This window comes from Lepidochelys kempii, chromosome 6 (assembly GCF_965140285.1).
Source record: "Lepidochelys kempii isolate rLepKem1 chromosome 6, rLepKem1.hap1, whole genome shotgun sequence".
Taxonomy (NCBI): domain Eukaryota; kingdom Metazoa; phylum Chordata; order Testudines; family Cheloniidae; genus Lepidochelys; species Lepidochelys kempii.
Window position 1 is genome coordinate 114,454,838 of NC_136385.1, and position 18,681 is coordinate 114,473,518.

An 18,681-nucleotide genomic window follows, 5' to 3' on the forward strand; every position below is an offset into this window, starting at 1 on the left:
GGTTTTCTTTGCAACCACATGGGCTAGAAACTTGCTTGTTTTAAAATGAAAGCATGGATTCTTAAGTACACTTACAGTTCACCAGTAGCATAATTTGCTGAAGAATATACTAGATTTTGGTGTTAGGAAAGAAGGAAGTTGGGCTAAAAAACAAAAATAGGTAAGGTCTCTAAGCAGTCACTCCTCATGTTTGCACTTAAAAATGTAACTTCCAAAGAAGAGACATTGGATTTGTCCTTGTGTGTTTCTTTATGCTGCATTAAAGAGACCTGAATGTTGTTTTCGGTTTTTTAGAACATTTTATTCTACTTGGAGTTATTTTTACATTAGAGATTTAAGTCTTCTAGCCTAAACAAGACACGAAGCCCTTATCTGCATGTTAGACAATTTAACACCTAATATATACAGTAACAAATAGAGTAGTTTTTAAAACAGCTTCTCTCTGTCTTTATTAGATTCTACATCTTGGTTAGCCAAGAGGATATTGGAAAGCTTTATAATATTGTTTTTTTTTAGGGTAGAGATGACCCTTAATGACTGGAAAATTAGTGAAATTGTGACATCACAAGACATACATAAATAAAATTTAGTTGTTAAGAGGGAAAGAAACCACCTAACAATTTAAAATTAATGTGTTTGTTTTTTGTTAGGACCTGTTTAACTTCATAACTAAGATTTTGAAAAGACTATGCATTTGTTAAAGATTTAATGCCATTGCTCATTCAATTAAGACCACGTCTTCATTATGGAGCCTATAGTAGGATAGCTATGGCACTGTAGCTATGCCAGTATAACCCTGAATTGTGATGGAAGGGGTTTTTCCTGTCACTGTCAGACCACTACCTTCCTGAGCAATGCTAGCTAGGTCATCTGAAGCATTCATCCATCAATCTAGCTGTGTCTACAACCAGGGTAAGGTCAGTATAGCTACAGCAATCAGAGGGTATAGATTTTTCACATCCCTGAGCATCATGGCTATGTCAACCTAATTTAAGTGCAGGCCAGTTCTGAGCATGTAATGCCTCAGACCAAGCTACTTTACACTTCTGTGGCTTGTTGGAGAACCACTGAAGATCAGATTTTACATTCCTAGTATTTAAGAAAAAACAGTGAAAATATTTAACTACTTTTTAGGCCTTTTTCATATACATAAGTTTATATTTTTAAGTTAGAAAACCATGACAGTTAGTGGCCAGTTTGGCCTCCAGTCTACATTAGATCATTTTAGGGCTGCTATAGCTTAAGGCGCTATTGTAGCATTTGTTGGGAAACATCAAATCACAAGTCACACTTGGCCTACACTAGGAAAGAAGGACAGAGCCAGCCAAACTAGCTCTATGCCAACGAAGAATTCCCTAGTGCTGATGGAATCTCCACCTGCCCTCATATAGCAGCTTTTGGATCCTTTTTGCCAAAGGAGGAACCATGGATCAGGCCCTAAGTTCTTCCCTTCTTTCAAGATAGAAGAAAAATAGTAAGTTGCAGAATAAAGCAGGTAAGCTACAGCATTAAAAAAAATTTAGAAGACAGCTAAAACAAATAGAACATGCTGTCATGTCAAGGGAGATGGTGTCTGTTTTAACAAACAGTCTATGGGTGTGGCTTTAAAATAATTAAATTGATTCGGACATGATTGAAGAGCACAGAGTAGGTCTCCCACTACAAATCTTTCACATGCCAAAGAATCTGATTCAAATATCTTCTCCAAAACTTAGACAATTGTGGACAAAAAAGTAGTAATCCTGCAGACATGCTGAAATATTCAGAGATGCTTTCTTTAGACAATATTAAAAAAAAGATACAGTGAACACTAATCAAAGTATCTTATCTAATCTTCAAAAATAGACAGTCCAGTTGGTTTTGAGCCCTAATGCTAGTTAACACACTAGTTAGTCTACAGAACATATTAAACAGCCTGTGAAATAAAAAACAAGCACTGGTAACCATAGAGAAGGAGGGAGTTTTAAATGCCTTCATAAGGCACAAATAAATATCAGGCTTCACTTATTTGCCTGTTATTAGTGCCAGTGGCTTGTCATTTTTAAATACAATATAAAAATTAACTATTTGACTGAAAGTTATCTACCTATTTGAATACTAATTGGTATCTGAAGGAGTCTGAAACATGATGCTTTCATATTTTATGACTTTAAGACTAAAGATTTGAAACATCCATAAACTAACTGTTAGCCTCTTGGGTATGTGAAGGATGGTTGCCACAAGTGGATCCTGGTGGTCTATTTTACAAACAAATCATTACCGTTTCCATCTTGGGTGGTCCAATCCACATGTTGAAGCACAGTATTATTGGTTAAATTCATATGCATCATAACCACACAAGTCAGAGATGCTTATTTCCCATGCTACCCACCACACTGCATGTCTTTGCCAGATCCTGAGTCATCACTGCCACTCTTCCAAAGACCCAGGTTATCAAAACAATGTTCTCTCCCCATCCTCAGTCAACCCCTTAAAGATTGGTTAAATTTCTCCCTTATTCTTGAAGAATTAAAATTTAGCTTCTTGCAACAAGTCTATTCATGTGTTCAAACAAGAAGGATGAGACTTTATATATTTGCTTTCATCTTCTCAACAGTATTACAAATCTAGGTGCTTCATGTATTATAAAATTGATTTCTTTTAGTCAATAAGAAACCTAAAAACTGCACATTTTAATTAAAATATAGATTAAAATTCAAGTTATGCCCACTAACTCTACCACTACAAAATTATGGCAATATCCCAGGATGTAACTGAAATCTACAAAACCTAGTCTTCATGTACTGATACCATTGCTTTATTTACTTGGCTCAATCATTTTCTTTTTGAGCTGGGTAATGTCAAATTAATTTTCTGTAGCCTATTTCCTAACATTGCTTCTGATGTAAATCTTTTCAGAACCTAAAGTTCGGCTGAACAGGATTATACTGGAGGTCTATTTATGGTAAATTGTGTGTTTAAAGAATTAAAAGGTCTCCCCATACTTTTTGTAAAACAGTCTGCAGAAAACCTAAGATTTCATTAAAAAATGAAAAGGAGTATTTGTGGCACCGTAGAGACTAACCAATTTATCTGAGCAGGAGCTTTCGTGAGCTACAGCTCACTTCATCGGATGCATACCATGGAAACTGCAGAAGACATTATATACACACACACACACACAGAGACCATGAAACAATACCTCCTCCCACCCCACTGTCCTGCTGGTAATAGCTTATCTAAAGGGATCATCAAGTTGGGCCATTTCCAGCACAAATCCAGGTTCTCACCCTCCACCCCCCCACACACAAACTCACTCTCATGCCCACCTTGATTATCATGCACATTGTAGGGAGAGGGGTCACTTTGGATAAACTATTACCAGCAGGAGAGTGAGTTTGTGTGTGTGGTTTTTGGAGGGGGGTGAGAGAACCTGGATTTGTGCAGGAAATGGCCCACCTTGATTATCATACACATTGTGAAGAGAGTTGTCACTTTGGACGGGCTATTACCAGCAGGAGAGTGAGTTTGTGTGGGGGGGGGGTGGAGGGTGAGAAGCTGGATTTGTGCTGGAAATGGCCCAACTTGATGATCCCTTTAGATAAGCTATTACCAGCAGGACAGTGGGGTGGGAGGAGGTATTGTTTCATGGTCTCTGTGTGTATATAATGTCTTCTGCAGTTTCCATGGTATGCATCCGATGAAGTGAGCTGTAGCTCACGAAAGCTCCTGCTCAAATAAATTGGTTAGTCTCTACGGTGCCACAAGTACGCCTTTTCTTTTTGCGAATACAGACTAACACGGCTGTTACTCTGAAACCTGTCATTAAAAAATGAAGGCTTCATTTGTAAATGTATTCTTCAGAATGCAAATTGATGAAATGTTACCTTAAAGTAGACATTAGGGACAGGAATCAGTAAACCAACATATATACATGTCTCCTAGTTCAAAGTTAATATCCCCTCACACACACACTGCAGTCTGTTGCCCAACTGAATGGCACAAAGTGAAAGCAGTACGCTCTTACTTTTATTTCCACCTCTTAAGAGCTAGCCTAAAGAACACTATGTCTACACTCCAAAAAAATATCCACAGCAGCAAGTCTCAGAAGCTGGAGTCAACTGACCTGGGCTCACAATCCAATGCTAAAAATAGAGTGCAGATATAGGGGTTCAGGCTGGAGCCTGGTCTCTGAGACATAGCTCAAAAGCCAGCAATGGGGGTGAATCAGTTGATCCAGGCTCTTAAAGGCATATTTACATTACAATCTTAAGTGGGCCTAAGCTAGGTCGACCTACAGCCACCGCAGGAATTAACGTGGTGGCTGTAGATGTCCACACTAACCTCCTTCTGTTGGTGGTGCACATCCTCACCAGGAGTACTTCCACTGACTGAAGAGGGGCAGTGGGGGGGGCTGAGAGCCAGGACTCTCAGCCCCATGCAGCTCCCTACTAGGAACCCAGCTGGCCCCAGGGCTTCTTGCCTTCCTGTTCCCAGCTGGGGGAAGCTGCCCAGGGCTTCTCACCTCCAGCAGGGAGATCCACACCCAGAGTCCAGCTGACATGCTCTCGGTGGGGAACCAAGAACCAGACCAGCAGGAGGTGGACAGCTGGGCTCTGAACTGGCTGCTGGCAGCCAAGAGCTGGGACTCGGGGGGGGGGGGGGGGGGGGCACAGTAGGGAGCCCATGGAGAAGCCCAAGCTAGCAGCCTGGGTGGCAATCTGGCTTGGAGCAGAGACCTGGTGCCAGGGTTTCTTGTCAACTTCACTGCTCCAGCCTAGCCATGAAGTTGACTTACATCAGCTGTTGGCTGTCTTGTAACGCAGTGCCCTATCTACACCAACACAAGCCCTATGTCTGTTGTGGAGGTGGAGTTATGATGTTGGTGTAGTAGGGCACTTACATTAGCAGGAGCAAGGCTATAGTATGTACACTGACATAAGCTGCCTTATGTCAACCTATGTCGATATAACTGTGTAGTGTAGGCCAGGTCTTGGACTTGCTGACTCAGGTCTTTTTTGCAGTCTGAAACATACCCATAGTGGAATCAAGAGGATGGGGAAGAACAACAAGAACAGGCATAAATCAGGATGAATGCAGTACTGCCAACTCCAAGCGTTCAAACTGAAACTGAATTTACGAATGTCAAGTTGACATATGTACCTCTACAACTAGAATACAGAACAGTTGACCTTGCTGAGTAAAAGGAAGTCTAAATCAAGTGTATATTTATTCTGATTTAAATTAGGGTCAAGCCATGCCCACATTTGACTTCTTGGAAAATATAAATTTTAAAAAATTAAATGTTGTCTGCACCTTTATGACAGTGTACGCTTCTCAGCATTCATCTGAAAGCCAACTTTCTATATATAAAAAAAGTCCTGCAGGCACTTAATACAGAAGTAGACTCCTTTGGCAAATTTTATTTAAAAACAGTTCCGTTATATATGCAGTAAAGATTTTTTTGTTCTTGTTGTTGTTTAAAAAAAAAAAAACATACATACATTAGGGCTCCAGACTGCGACTGACTCAAACTTCATATACTTAGCCACCACGCATTTTGGAAAAGGGATATAATTTCAAGTACTACCATAGTAAGCTGCAAAACACAAAGGAACAAAAACCAAACACACTAAGTAACTGATTAGCCCTCACAAAAAAAAAAAAAAAACCACACACACGCATCTTAACTTTAGATCCAAAGTTAAGGTTTCATCCTAACCACCACAGGATTCTATCCAGACAAAGACAGCTGAAGCCTTCCAGACCACAAGACTACAGATACTGGCTATCAGCAGGCCAACCTATCCAAGATAGAAATCAACACCTAGGCCAAAGTTCCACAGAACAAAATAGATTTCCCCCATCTTCTTCAAGCAACTCCTAAAATTCATCTCAATGAACCCCATGCATCACAATATCTTTCTTCCATGTCTCTCTACTAAAGGTGCACAGCCCACAAGTATTCATTCCCAAGCCATAGAGATGAAATCCACATCCCTGCATAGGATGTGGAAGTGAGAACCTACCAACAACTACCTAGAAATCAAATGGTATATTGGAGGAATACTTTATGTCTGTTGCCGAGCTCTACTGTAGCAGCTCCTCCCCAACCACATCTCCTCTTGTGTAGGACAGAAAGACACTGGTGAGTCGAAAGGGAAAAGGGCTGATAGTAATCTGCAAGGTCAGGTCACTTTGAAGCCATCATCAAAGGGAATATGCAATTAAAGCACTTCTCCTTGAAGATGTCTTCCCCAGTTAACTCCATCCCCCCACCTCACAAACCTTCAGTTCTAGGTTTCAGAGTAACAGCCATGTTAGTCTGTATTCACAAAAAGAAAAGGAGTACTTGTGGCACCTTAGAGACTAACCAATTTATTTGAGCATAAGCTTCCGTGAGCTACAGCTCACTTCAATGTAATAATGATAGACTAAGAATTATACAGTTGGTGATGGAAAAGAAAAGTAACCTCCTCAAAACTGGTTATGGTCAATGCAATTGCGTTGCCAGGAGTACCCACAGCACTTTTGGAAGTCAACACTCATAATGGCTATTTTAACCTGTAAAGAGCCACATTAAGTTAGATGACGAAAAGGTATCAGATAGTTACTGGTTTTGCACATTTTGCCTTACCACTAAGATCAAATCAGACAAAAATCAAAGATGTTTTTACTTCTTTTGGTGAAAGTAGGTCAGTGATATCAACCGTTTATAAAAAATGGACATGTATGTCTTGATTAAAGTACTTTGCGATGGGGACTACAGTCTGCAGAATCACTGACTTTTTGTATTCATCATCCCTATTTCTAGCTGGAGACCCAAAAGTTTACCATTTTTGCTCCTGCATAATATTTCCCAGCTGAGCAAAACTGGCAAACTGCATGGTGTTCTGTCCATTTCCCATTAGTAGGGTGGATTAAAAGTTTATTTGAGTTATACTGAGTGTGACAGGGTCAGGCCAGATGGCTATAGGAGAGTGCTAGAAGGTAGATACATTAGCCCCAGATTCAGCAGGTTCTTTCTCCCCAAGTAAGATAATGGGCTGTTTCAGAACCATCAGGAAGTTGCTGGAACCAACTAAGGCAGGCAGGCTGGCTAATTAGAACACCTTGTTTAAAGAGGACCTCACTTCAATAGTAAAGAGCATGCGAGGAGCTGGGAGCAAGAGGCACACAAGGAGTTGAGAGTGAGAAGCTGTACTGCTGGAGGACTGAGTATAAGTATCATCAGGAGGAAGGTCCTGCGGTGAGGATAAAGGAGGTGTTGGGAGGAGGCCATGGGGAAGTAGTCCAGGGAGTTGTAGCCGTCATACAGCTGTTACATTGTAAGGAGAGTGATCACTTTAGATAAGCTATTACCAGCAGGAGAGTGGGGTGCGGGGAGAGAAAACCTTTTGTAGTGATAAACACCCATTTTTTCATGGTTTGTGTGTATAAAAAGATCTTCTGTACTTTCTACAGTATGCATCTGTGGAAGTGAGCTGTAGCTCACGAAAGCTTATGCTCAAATAAATTGGTTAGCCTCTAAGGTGCCACAAGTACTCCTTTTCTTTTTGCGAATACAGACTAACAGCTGCAACTCTGAAACCTGTAGACAGCGGTGATCCATAAGGCCCTGGGCTGGAACCCAGAGTAGAGGGTGGGCCTGGGTTTCTTCCCCCCACCTCATCTTCCTATTTGATACAAGAGGAGTTGACCTGGAGTGTGGGTCCCACCAGAGGGTAAGGTCCCTGGCCTGTCCCCTGACCCACTAGGTGGATCAGCAGAGACTACGGGGATTGTTCTCCTCCCTTTCCCCATGCTTGCCAGTGATTAGGTTAGATGAATGAAAGGCAGGTTTGAGCCACTAGCAAAAGTGGCCAAACTGAGGGCTGCCATGAATCTGAGGCGAGCAAATCTGCCAATAAAGCGCAGGACCCACCAAGGCAGAGGAGGAACTTTGTCACATAAGGTTTATTTTTTAAAAGAAGATTTAAAATTAAATATGAATTTAACACAACATATTAAAGGTGTCAAGGCCTAAAATGATCTCTCAAACGATATAAATATGTTCAATCAAGGAGCCTATCAAAAATTTTGAGTTAAAGACATCAGAGGAAAATACCTAGCGTGAGGTCAAGCTTTACAAATATGGCACAACTGATCATGCACTGTATTAAGGGCTTGCTTTAATAAAATAAATTTTATATGCTGTTGCGTTTAATTAAATTCCAGTTATCATCTTAATGCAGCTTAACACATCACGAGCAAAAAATTATCTAGTAAATAAGTAATATAGTATTCACCATTTTCTAACATACTAAAAATGTACAATTAATAAGAACCTGGAAATATTAAGCTACATAATTGCTTAAGTAAATATACACAGTTACGGCATAACCAGTGTAAAGGCTCTAGTTGTAAAAATCAACTTCTTGTAACTGTTAGATCAAGAATTGGGAATGCACCTTTCCTTAGAAAATAACTAAAATATGAATGGAAAAGTTGATAGATTTATAACCAAGGCTTTTTACTTGGTGATTTAAATAATTTAAAATCACCTTGATTTAAATCAATCCACTCTGCACCATTACTACAGGGAATTCAACCACCCAGGACCACAGGAAGCACCAACTGAACAGTTACTCTTGTATTCCACCAAGATGTGGCAGAATAAGGAAGAAGAGTTTCGAAGGAGGAGAGAAAAGGTGTGCAAATGGCAAGAAGATCCTTATTGGTAAAACCTCTTTCTGGAGAGGATATCCTCCCTCTTCCCTTTGTGTGGGGGGGTGGGGGGGAGAAGCATGGAGGGAAGGTAGAAAGGAATCATGCTTCCCCATCAAGTTGAGACATTTAGGAATTAAGGATGAAATCCAGTTTCAACCCATTAGCTGTCAAGTTTACCATTCAATTCCTGGATATCTGATCACTGAGTCAACAGAACAGTTGGATACAGATTTCAATTATTTCTAAACTTTTCTATTTACCTTGTTAAAACAAATACTGGCTAAACAGCTGTTAACCACAGAGAGTGTAGGTCTGGCAATATGTAAAAAGTGTTTTGCAAACATGTTTTTGTTCACTAATTATTCAAAAGCTATTTCATGAAGGAGAAATCTTTCATTAATTTGTTTAGGAGCTACCTCATACAATAAGTTAGGGCATTAACCTTTCACTCCTGAAAATCTGGGCTCAAAACCTATTTTGAGTCAAAAGTGAAACTAAGTCTAGTCCCATTCAAGTCCCCCAGATCGTCTGCTCACAAAACTAGATCACTACACAGAGAGAATTTGGTATTTGACATTTTTGTAGAGGTCCAAAAGTAGAATATCCAGGATAAACTAGATCAGGATTGAGGTGCACTCTCAAAAAGTTATTGAAGTACACATATGTGCTACATTATGGCAGATTCAAGTGAGTGTTATTTATTAATTTCATTACCACAGGATTCACTCAATTCTTCAGAAAGGAAAACAAATCAAATATTTCAGAATTTGGATTTAGTAACTTCTAGTTTTCAAAACTGAAATAGCTGTTGTAAGGGAATGTTTGTATTAAAAGACATCAATACTAAAATACTTTGAAGTAAGTTTCAGAAACATAAAAAAAAAGAGTTACCTCAAGACTACCACAAGCAACTGCAATATTTAAAACTAGCCTGGAGTGAATACAAAACATTCAGACTAATCAAAGGCCTAGAAAGAGTCCAAACACTTCACTTCTGAAGTTCTCCCAGTCCAAAAATCATATGCTAACAGGAAGCAATGGCAAACAAGTATATTTAAATCAGAGATTTCCATGACCTATAGTTTACATGTTATCTTTTCTGAAGCATAAAAGCTGATAAAATTACCAGTCATTTTTTCCCTCCACTCTCTAAAACTGCACAAGATCCATAGGTTTATGGACTACAAATCAATTATTCTTATTGTCGCTGTTTTACAAGATTTTTTTTTAATCTTAATGGAATCCTTTTGTATTTGGTAGCTGAAAACTAGATGAAAAAATCATTTAAAAATATCTCATGGTAACCACCACCTTGTACTGGTCAAAATGAAAATTTAGATCTAATTTACTCTTAGTTTCTGAATTTCCTCTCAAGCTTGAACAGAAATAGTTTTAACTCAATTTCACTTCCATATTCTCACTGACAAGCAGCCTGCTGCAGTGTTCTGGCTACAGGGTGGAGGAATTTTAAACTTAAAAACACATTTCAATTCCAATTAAAAAAACAGATCAAAATAAGACACCCAATATGAGCTTTTTAGAAGCTAGTTTTTAATAACCCAAATTTGAACTTGAAATCAAATGAATATGGCTGTGTTACTCAAGTTTCAAGACAGGTTTCAGAGTAACAGCCCTGTTAGTCTATATCCACAAAAAGAAAAAGGAGGACTTGTGGCACCTTAGAGACTAACAAATTTATTTGAGCACAAGCTTTTGTGAGCTACAGCTCACTTCATCGGATACATTAGTCTCTAAGGTGCCACAAGTCCTCCTTTTCTTTTTTCAAGTCTCAAGAGTTAGCCACAAACCTAATACCGGCATCAAGCACAACTCTCTCCTGGCCACTGCACCAAACCCACACGCAATCTCCACTCTTATGTTGTGAGAGAGGCAAATTAATTTGTTTATTTAACTTTTAAAAATAAAAAAAAAAGTTAAATAATCTCCACACTGAAGTTGCAAGAAGCAGAGAAAGGAGACACGGGAGAGATGTCCTGCCATCCTGAGATGGAGAGGCTGAAGATATAGCTGCTCCATGGATTCCTCCTATCAGGAAAGCGCATGAAGCCGCTTGAGAAAGGACCAAAGATGTACCTCCTACCCGAGAGAGCTCTTATTAACCCTTCTTCACACGTGGCCGATGAAAATGTGTTTAAAGAAAAACAAACAAGGCTTCACGACGAAAAAATCCAGCCCACGCTGTAACCGCTGAGGAACCACAGGGCTCGAACCTGCTCCCCACGGATCAGCAGGAAACTAATGTACCACAGAAGCACGAGCGGTCTCCAGAGCCCGGAGACCTGCCATGCAGTGCGGAGCGCGAAAGCCACAGGGTCCTTGGCCCGTCATGCGCAGGGCTGGCTGTCAGACGCGCGGCCCCAAGGAGGCTGGGCAGCCCCTCTGCCCGCAGGGCAAACGGACAGGGACAGACGAGGCTGCCGCCTTGCTCTGAGAGAAACCTCCTCAGCCAGGCAAAGATGGGGAGGGGGGGTGACATGGGGCCCCACGCCCGGCACGGGGCATTTCAGCCCGCACCGGGGGTGTAATTGACTGGGTCCCCCTCCCCCACCACGAAGTGGCCTACACACAACAGAGACCGAAGAGGGGGGCTGTGGTGCCGAGCGCCTTTCCCAGCCTCACCGCCGGGCTGGCCATGCCCGGCCAAGGAAATGAGCACGGACTCGGCTACAAGGGAGGAGGAGCGCAGCCGCCCTCAGCGCGGGATCGGGGCGCCCTGGACGAAGCGGGTCTCGCACTCACCGGCATCATCTCCGGAGCGGTTCCTCAGCCTCCGTCGCTCCCAGCCGCCTTAGCTGCCGCGCGGGCTGCTTCCCTCAGCGGCCAGGGGAAGCGGAGACCGTGGCCGCAGCGACGAGAGGCGCCTCTCGCTTCCCCACAGGCCTCGCTTCCCGGTGGCTGCTGCCCACAGCGGGGAGAGGGCGGCGGCGGCCGGGCTCCCCAGCCCCTCACTTCAGCGCTTCCTGCTCCGCGTTCCCTGCCGCTCCGCCAGGCCAGGGGTTAAACGACAGCGCCGCCTCCCCATTGGCCGGGACGGAACGCCTCGATCGAGGAGGGGGATGGGGCGGAGGGGGGGGGGGGTAAAAGGCATGCGCGCGCGCGGGGCCTTTAGCCCACGTGACACCAGCAGCGCGCTCGCTCTCTCTCTCTCTCGCTGTGCTAGTGTTGTTATTATCCGCCCCCAAGCGGGGCCCCGCCCCCGGGCACCTAGGTTCTCCCCCCTCCCATCCGTGCCCTTTATTGTCAGGTGTCCTAGCCCTTTCCCCTGTCTTCTGCGCCTGCCTTGTCACCCCAGACCCTCTCCCGTCCTCTGCTGCCGGGCTGTGTCCGCTCCTCCGCGGCGTCGCCCGGCCTCTCCCCAGGGCCCGGCCCGGCCCGGCCCGCCACCACCACTTTTCCTCACGCTCGTGTGCAGCGCCTGCTCTGCCCCCCACCCCAGCCGCGCTCATTTTCTGCTGACGCCGCACCCTGGGCCCGCTGCAGGGGCAAACTGGGCCCGTCCCCGCCCTGTTCCCAAGGCAGCGGACCTGGCCTGCGACTTCCATCTCCCGAGCAAACGTAGGCTGTCCCCGCCTCCCCCCGCTGCTTGCCATGTTCTGTGTTACTGTTGCTTCCCATCACTGAAGCGGGGCGCTAACAGGCGCTCTGGGGTCCAGGCTCTTGCCCCAGGGGGGCTGCAGGAAAAAGGCCACTCTACAGGGCCATTTGTCGCAGCGGAGCTGACAGGCTTCCCGCAGGCGTCACCCGCTGCTGGAATGTGGGGAATGCGGATTTGCCGGGGCAAAGTCCTCAGAGCGTCCCCATCCCCGCCTCCTCCTGCCCTACACTGAAAGCAGGCTGCAGCGACAACTGCAGGAAGGAGCCGGAGGAAGGAGCCCTCAGTGAAGGTGTAACCCTTCTGATCAGCGCTCTCCGGAGGTGCGGGAGTGCGGCGTGCGACGTGAAGCCTGAAGGACAAAAGCATCCTCAAGCAATCCATCTGACAATAAGTAAATAACAGAGGTTGTTTAACTGTTACAGGAAAAAGACGAGATAAAATAATGCAATAATATTTCTTTATTTCTAGCACCCTGTCCCTGGGCATCCTACAGGATCATAATAGCTACACTGCCCTTGAAACAGCTGGCTGCTGTCCGCCATACAATAGTGCATAACAATAAGGGATGAGAAATGTAGCCAAGGACACTGATGTAATGATTCTATGGTTCTCATTGTTCACAAATAAGTTTCAAAGGCTTCTTTGGAAATCACTTCGTGTAGCTTTTAAAAATTGTTTTGTTTTGTAGAACTATAAAAATAAAGTTAATTTAACAGCTCGGAAGATGTTAATCTGTTATGAGTCAAAGCAGCAAAATAAGCCTATTCTATTACATATATACAAATATCATATGGTTATGTAAGTCTTACCAACATTTCTCTTAGTCTAGAAAAAGATTAATTAGTCATACTGTTGGATCTACTGTATGGATCAAAAATCCTCTTTTGTTTGAACTGCTGATTTCTGTGTTCTTCATTTCTTTCAGCATATACCTTGTAAATTGTTTGTCAAGACACTGAATACTTAAATATAATTGGAGGTAATTTTTAACATGTTAAATAGAATAGGCTGTTAAAAGGTAAATTAAAGATTTTTAGCTGAGAGAGCCAGCTGGAGATTTGATGACTCTTATGAACCCTTGGAGCCCACAATACAACCAAATAATATTTTATTTTGGTTCTGCAGGTAGAAGAGAGTGGGCTGAAAATCCTAGACTGAAGGTCATGTGGTAACTTCAGCTGCTTATTTAATATACCATAAATTTATTCTGACCTTTTAGCAGTGCGCATAGCCTTAAAAAGACAGTTCATAAATATCAAAAATTGTATTGCATATCCATGTGTCTCAATGCACCAGTTCTCATCTCTGTTTTGAATGTTGTAATATGGCCACCTTTGAGTTGCCACCTTTGAATAAAATTGTCCTGGTGGACAAACCTGTTGGCATCATAACACAATGTTTTGTCAACCTACAATTATTTTGCAAGTATTATGCAAAGTGCTACTAGCTGGCAGTAAGATGTAGGACAGTGACATCCTTGTAAACTAATTCCACCTCCCGCAAAGATTTAGGAATAGGAAAGACTAGGATAATGGGACATAAGAAAAAGACAAATTCAGATTTACTCAGAATTGCTTTATTAACCTGGAGCTAGGCAGATCTAGAATAAAATACACTATACATTACCATAATTATTGATATACCTAAAAATAAGCAGTTATTTAACTATATTCTTCCTCAAATATATTCTAAATATTTTTAACAAACTGGTAAAAACCATGAACAATAGCAGTGAATGGAGTTTCCCTACCTCTCCCAGTGTTTATATTGCAAAATCCTGAGTCTAATTGTGGCTAAAGGACCATTTTTGAAATTCTTTGCCCATCTTTATTTTTCCAAATGTATGCCCTCCTTGTTATTCAAGGTGAAGTTTGGTCAATGGTTCTCAAACTATGGTCTGTGGACCACTTATTGGTGGTTGTGCAGATAGCTGACTGGTGGTGATTTCTCCTCCTTGTTTTCAATAATAGCATTAAAAGAAGTTAAAAATACAATAAATACTTTAAAAATATTATTTTGCCATGTAAACAATTGCTATATGTGCTGCTGCTAATGCTACATGAGTGGTAATGCTACATGAGTGGTAATCAGAGAGGAGGTGGTCCTGTGGTTAGGGTACTCGCCTTATAGATGAAAAACCCATGCTCTTGTCCCTTCTCCTGTCAGACAGAGGGGGAATTAAACTGGGCTCTCCCATGCCCCTTGTGAGTACCCTAACCACTGGGCTAAAAATTATAAAGGAGACTGCTGCTGCCATTGCCTTCTTTCTGCTTCCTCCCGCAAGATCCTTTTGTGTGGAGCTGGCATGCACTGCTGCTGTTCTTGCAAGAAAAGAGTTAGGTGCTGTGGATCCCAAACAGAGATATGTGCCTCCCTCCAACTCAGACTTAGGTGCTTAACTCCCCAAGAAGGTTAGGATTTAGGATACACCCCTCTCCATCACATCTACAATTATTTAACTTAGGCAGCTCAGACTTTTCTGGATCTCATTCTCGGGCATCAGTATGTCTCCGACTCCATGCATTGTATAGAGAGCATAGGCACCTAACCTAGAGTTTGTGGATTCCACTGGTTGGCTGGGGGTGCTATCCATGAAGCAACTTAGATGTCTAAACTCCAGGTGCCTAACTCCCTGTATGCAGCACCACTGTGATCCACAAAATTCCTATTTGGCTGCTGCTTAACTTTCAAGGTTCCTAATCTCACTTGTTGCCTAACTTTCCTGAGTAAGAGTTCCTGAGGTGCTTAAGTTTTAGACCCTGATGCATGCATGCTGCTGCATCTCTCTGGGCCCGTGGTTCCCAAACTTGTTCCGCCGCTTGTGCATGGAAAGCCCCTGGTGGGCCGGGGCCGGTTTGTTTACCTGCTGCATCCGCAGGTTCGGCTGATTGCGGCTCCCAGTGGCTGTGGTTTGCTGCTCCAGGCCAATGGGAGCTGCTGGAAGCAGCGCGGGCCGAGGGACGTTCTGCTCTAGGCACGTGGGTGCTTATCCCCTGCCAAATCCCAGAACTAGTCACAAATGGAAAAGCAGGCATTAGTCCACCTAAGTCACATGCAGGGCCTGATTTGGTAGGTGGCTTCCGAGCATGCCTACTAGGTCAAGTCCCATTCAAAAGCTGTCTGGATGACATGGTGGTCTTATAAGTTCTGGCCTCCTGGTTAGTGCACTTACTGGGGATGTGGGTGACCCAGGTTCAATTTTCACCTCTCTCTGAGAGGAGGAAGAAGGATTTGAATAGGGGTCTCCCACACCTTTCAGGAGGGTGCTTTAACCACTGAGCTGGAGGTAGTAGAGGGTTCCCTCAGTCTCTCCTCTTTAAACTGTTTCTCTCTGGATAAATATTTAAATAGCTATGGGGCCAGAGAGAGAACAAGTGCAAGAATTACTCTGTAGTTCAGTGGTTGGGGTTCCTACATGGGAGGTGGGAGACCCTTCAGCCAGTCCCCCTTCTCCAATTGTTCTTTCGTTATTTAGCCCCAGTGAACAGTTTCATCAGGAGAGATTGAGGGAGCCCCAGATCAGAATATCCCAGAGCTTAGTGATTAGAGAGCTCTCCTGAGAGATAGGAGACCCTATTCAAATTACTCCTGGGGACTTCTGTGCCAAAAAATTAAAAATTCTGTGCACAATATTTTAAAATTCTGCATATTTTATTTGTCAAAATACAACATAATCACACTTCTGCTGTCAGCCCCAGGCGGCTGGGGGTCCTGCTGATAGCCCCACGTGCCTCGGGCTCTGCAGTCAGTCCTGCTTGGCTGAGGCTCCTGCTGTCTGTGGGAGCCCCAGCCATCCATGCCAGGTGCAGATAGGAGTGTTGGGAGGAAATCACAAATGCTGTGGGAAAAAATAAAATTCTGCAGGAAACATTTATTCTGTGTAAATTTTGCATTGTGCATTGGCATAGAAGTATCAGTTTTTTTCCCTCCCCCTCTGACAGAGGGGGGAATTGAACTGGGGTTTCCCACCTCCCAAGAGTTATTTAAATACTGTGCTAAAAGTTATAAGGTGGGCATTGGCACCATCACCTCCAGCTGTTTTGTGTGCAGCAAGACAGGTGCCAAACTCATGTTCACACGTGGCATAGGGCATTTAAGCCCCCCTGACTTCAGGTGGCTGGTTCCTGTTCATGGATCACTAGCAGAGATAAGTGCCTGTCTCTGAGAGATTTGTGAGGCTTACCACACACACCTATTGTTGTTGGCATCTCCCATTGGCTAGTTTTGGCAACTCCCTGTCGAGCATATTGGCTTGTGTGGATCATATGCTTCGGCTCTTCTCTCTCCCCATTCATTGTATAGGAAACCTATGTGCCTTACTTTGCTTTGTGAGTCACAACGTTGCTCCTGAGAGTTTCTAGGCCCCTAAAAATTAGGTGGTGTGATGTGAAGCGGTGCAGTGTCTAAGGCCCTTAGTGGTTCAGGTCCTACATACATAGCTTGGCTGCATTGTGTGTGTGGTTGCCCAAAGTATGTGAGGTTGTATGAAATAAGTCACAAAGTCATGAGTGAGTCATGAGAATAGTTAGGGTAGAGAGTAGGATGTGGGAGGGGACGTAGGCAGTAATGAGGGCAGAGATGGAGAATCCTAGCCTCTTTGTTTCCAGGTGCATTGCTAGAAAAGAAGGGACTGTGTTTATGTGGAAAACTGCTTGATTTTTGTGTGATTGTAGTTTCTGTTTTCACATCTAGCCCCACAACTAAAGGAAGTTCTGTTCCTCTTCCTTTCTCAGTGCAAAAAAATATTATTCTTGCTAGAACTGCTGAAACAAGAGGTTTCACGAGATGGATACACTCACACTAAATTAATAACCAGAAAAGGCAATTAATTATTGCTAGCTACAGAAATGCACTGAAATCTAAATCAGACTTTTTGCAGGTTTAATTTACGTCTGTTTTAAATAAGATTTGTGCTGTGGCTATAATTTTGCTGTTTAAAGTTTGCCGTGCTTTGGGTTGTATTCTCTTGAGCCATTTTCTACGTCCCTCAGCCCGTGCCGCTTCCAGCAGCTTCCATTTGCCTGGAGCAGTGAACCACGGCCACTGGGAGCTGCGATCGGCTGAACCTGTGGACACGGCAGGTAAACAAACCGGCCCCAGCCCACGAGGGGCTTTCCCTGCACAAGCAGCAGAACAAGTTTGGGAACCACTGGATTACATTTTAGTAGAATGCAAAATAGTCTTCCATTTAGTCTGTCATCAACACCCTGAAGAAGAGCTCTGCATAAGCTTGAAAGTTTGCCTCTCTCATGAACAGAAGTTGGTCCAATAGATTATATTACGTTGCCCACCTTGTCTCACTAACAAAAGTAGGTGTTAGGGTTTGTTTTTTTTAGTAATTGTTTTCCCATTACTTTCCAAGAAATCTGTCTGCGTAGTATTGTTTATTATAAAACTTGAGTTCCTTGATGCAAGGGCTAGGACTTCTATTTTCCAATGGGTGGAGGATATAAACCAAAGGAAAAGAAGAAACTTGGGCAACACCTTTTTCTGTGAGAGTTGATAGCCTATTTCCATGGTGAATTGATTTAAATAATTGATTTTAATCTTGTTTTCTATGTGTACTTTTCAATTATTTTCCTGAAGAAAGGTTTGTTCTCATTGGTTGGTGTAACTGGTTGTTGAAAATAAAAGTTTTAAATATAGCCCTTAAACTAAATTTGGTATTTTTTGCTAACCAGAATTTTTTTCTATATCTACATAGACACACACACACTTATTTAAGCAATTATATATCTTAATATTTATTCAGATTCTTAATTTTTCCATTTTTATTTTAGAAAGTGAGTGATATATTTACATGATGATTCACTCAATTTGTGTCAAACTGCATTTGAATGGAAATTGGAATTAAAATTAAAAATGCATGAAAACAGCATTTTACATTTTATTTTTTTTACATAAAATAATCTTAAATATACTGGACATGGAAAGAGAAAAAGTAAGTTTCTCAAAATATGTTTTGCATTTAAAAATAAGGACACATTATCTGTAGTTGGTGAATTAATGGGTAGTTTCTGGTCACCATGGGCCAGATTTTCAGAAGTATTTAGGCACTTAAAGATGTCCTTAGGAGCCTTGTGGGATTTTTAAAAGCACCTAATTAGGTTCTGAACCTAACTCCCATTGATTTCAAATATCTTAATTATCTTTGAAAATCTGGCCCCATCTCCTTCAAGTTTTTAGAATTAGTAGATCTCATGCTCTCCTACCTGGTTTTTATTCATAGATTGGAAGAGGAAAACAAACTTTCCTGCTTTTTCAACTCCCAACCAATTGGTTTCTCAGCTTCGAATGAACCAGTTCAAATGAACAAAATATTCTCTGCCACTGCTAGCTAACATGAAAGCTTGATTCAGTTCCCCCCCCCTTTACCT

The 18,681-nt window shown here is 42.6% G+C and overlaps 1 protein-coding gene across 7 annotated transcripts in view; it reads right to left on the reverse strand.

The window, feature by feature from the left end:
- Positions 1-11,773, reverse strand: part of PPP1R13B (protein phosphatase 1 regulatory subunit 13B) — a 139,283-nt gene extending 127,510 nt beyond the window's left edge. For 3 of the 7 annotated variants that reach the window (XM_073349763.2, XM_073349761.2, XM_073349760.2), the window contains exons 1-2: positions 11,449-11,772; positions 5,484-5,578 (exon numbers count right to left, since the gene is read on the reverse strand). In XM_073349763.2, the coding sequence (XP_073205864.1) occupies positions 5,484-5,519 (36 nt within the window). In that variant the 5' untranslated portion in view covers positions 5,520-5,578; positions 11,449-11,772. Of the gene's footprint in view, positions 1-5,483; positions 5,579-11,448 lie in introns of all 7 variants that reach the window. The other 4 variants (XM_073349755.2, XM_073349756.2, XM_073349758.2 and 1 more) reach the window with 3 other exon arrangements.
- Between the last annotated feature and the right edge of the window lie 6,908 nt (positions 11,774-18,681).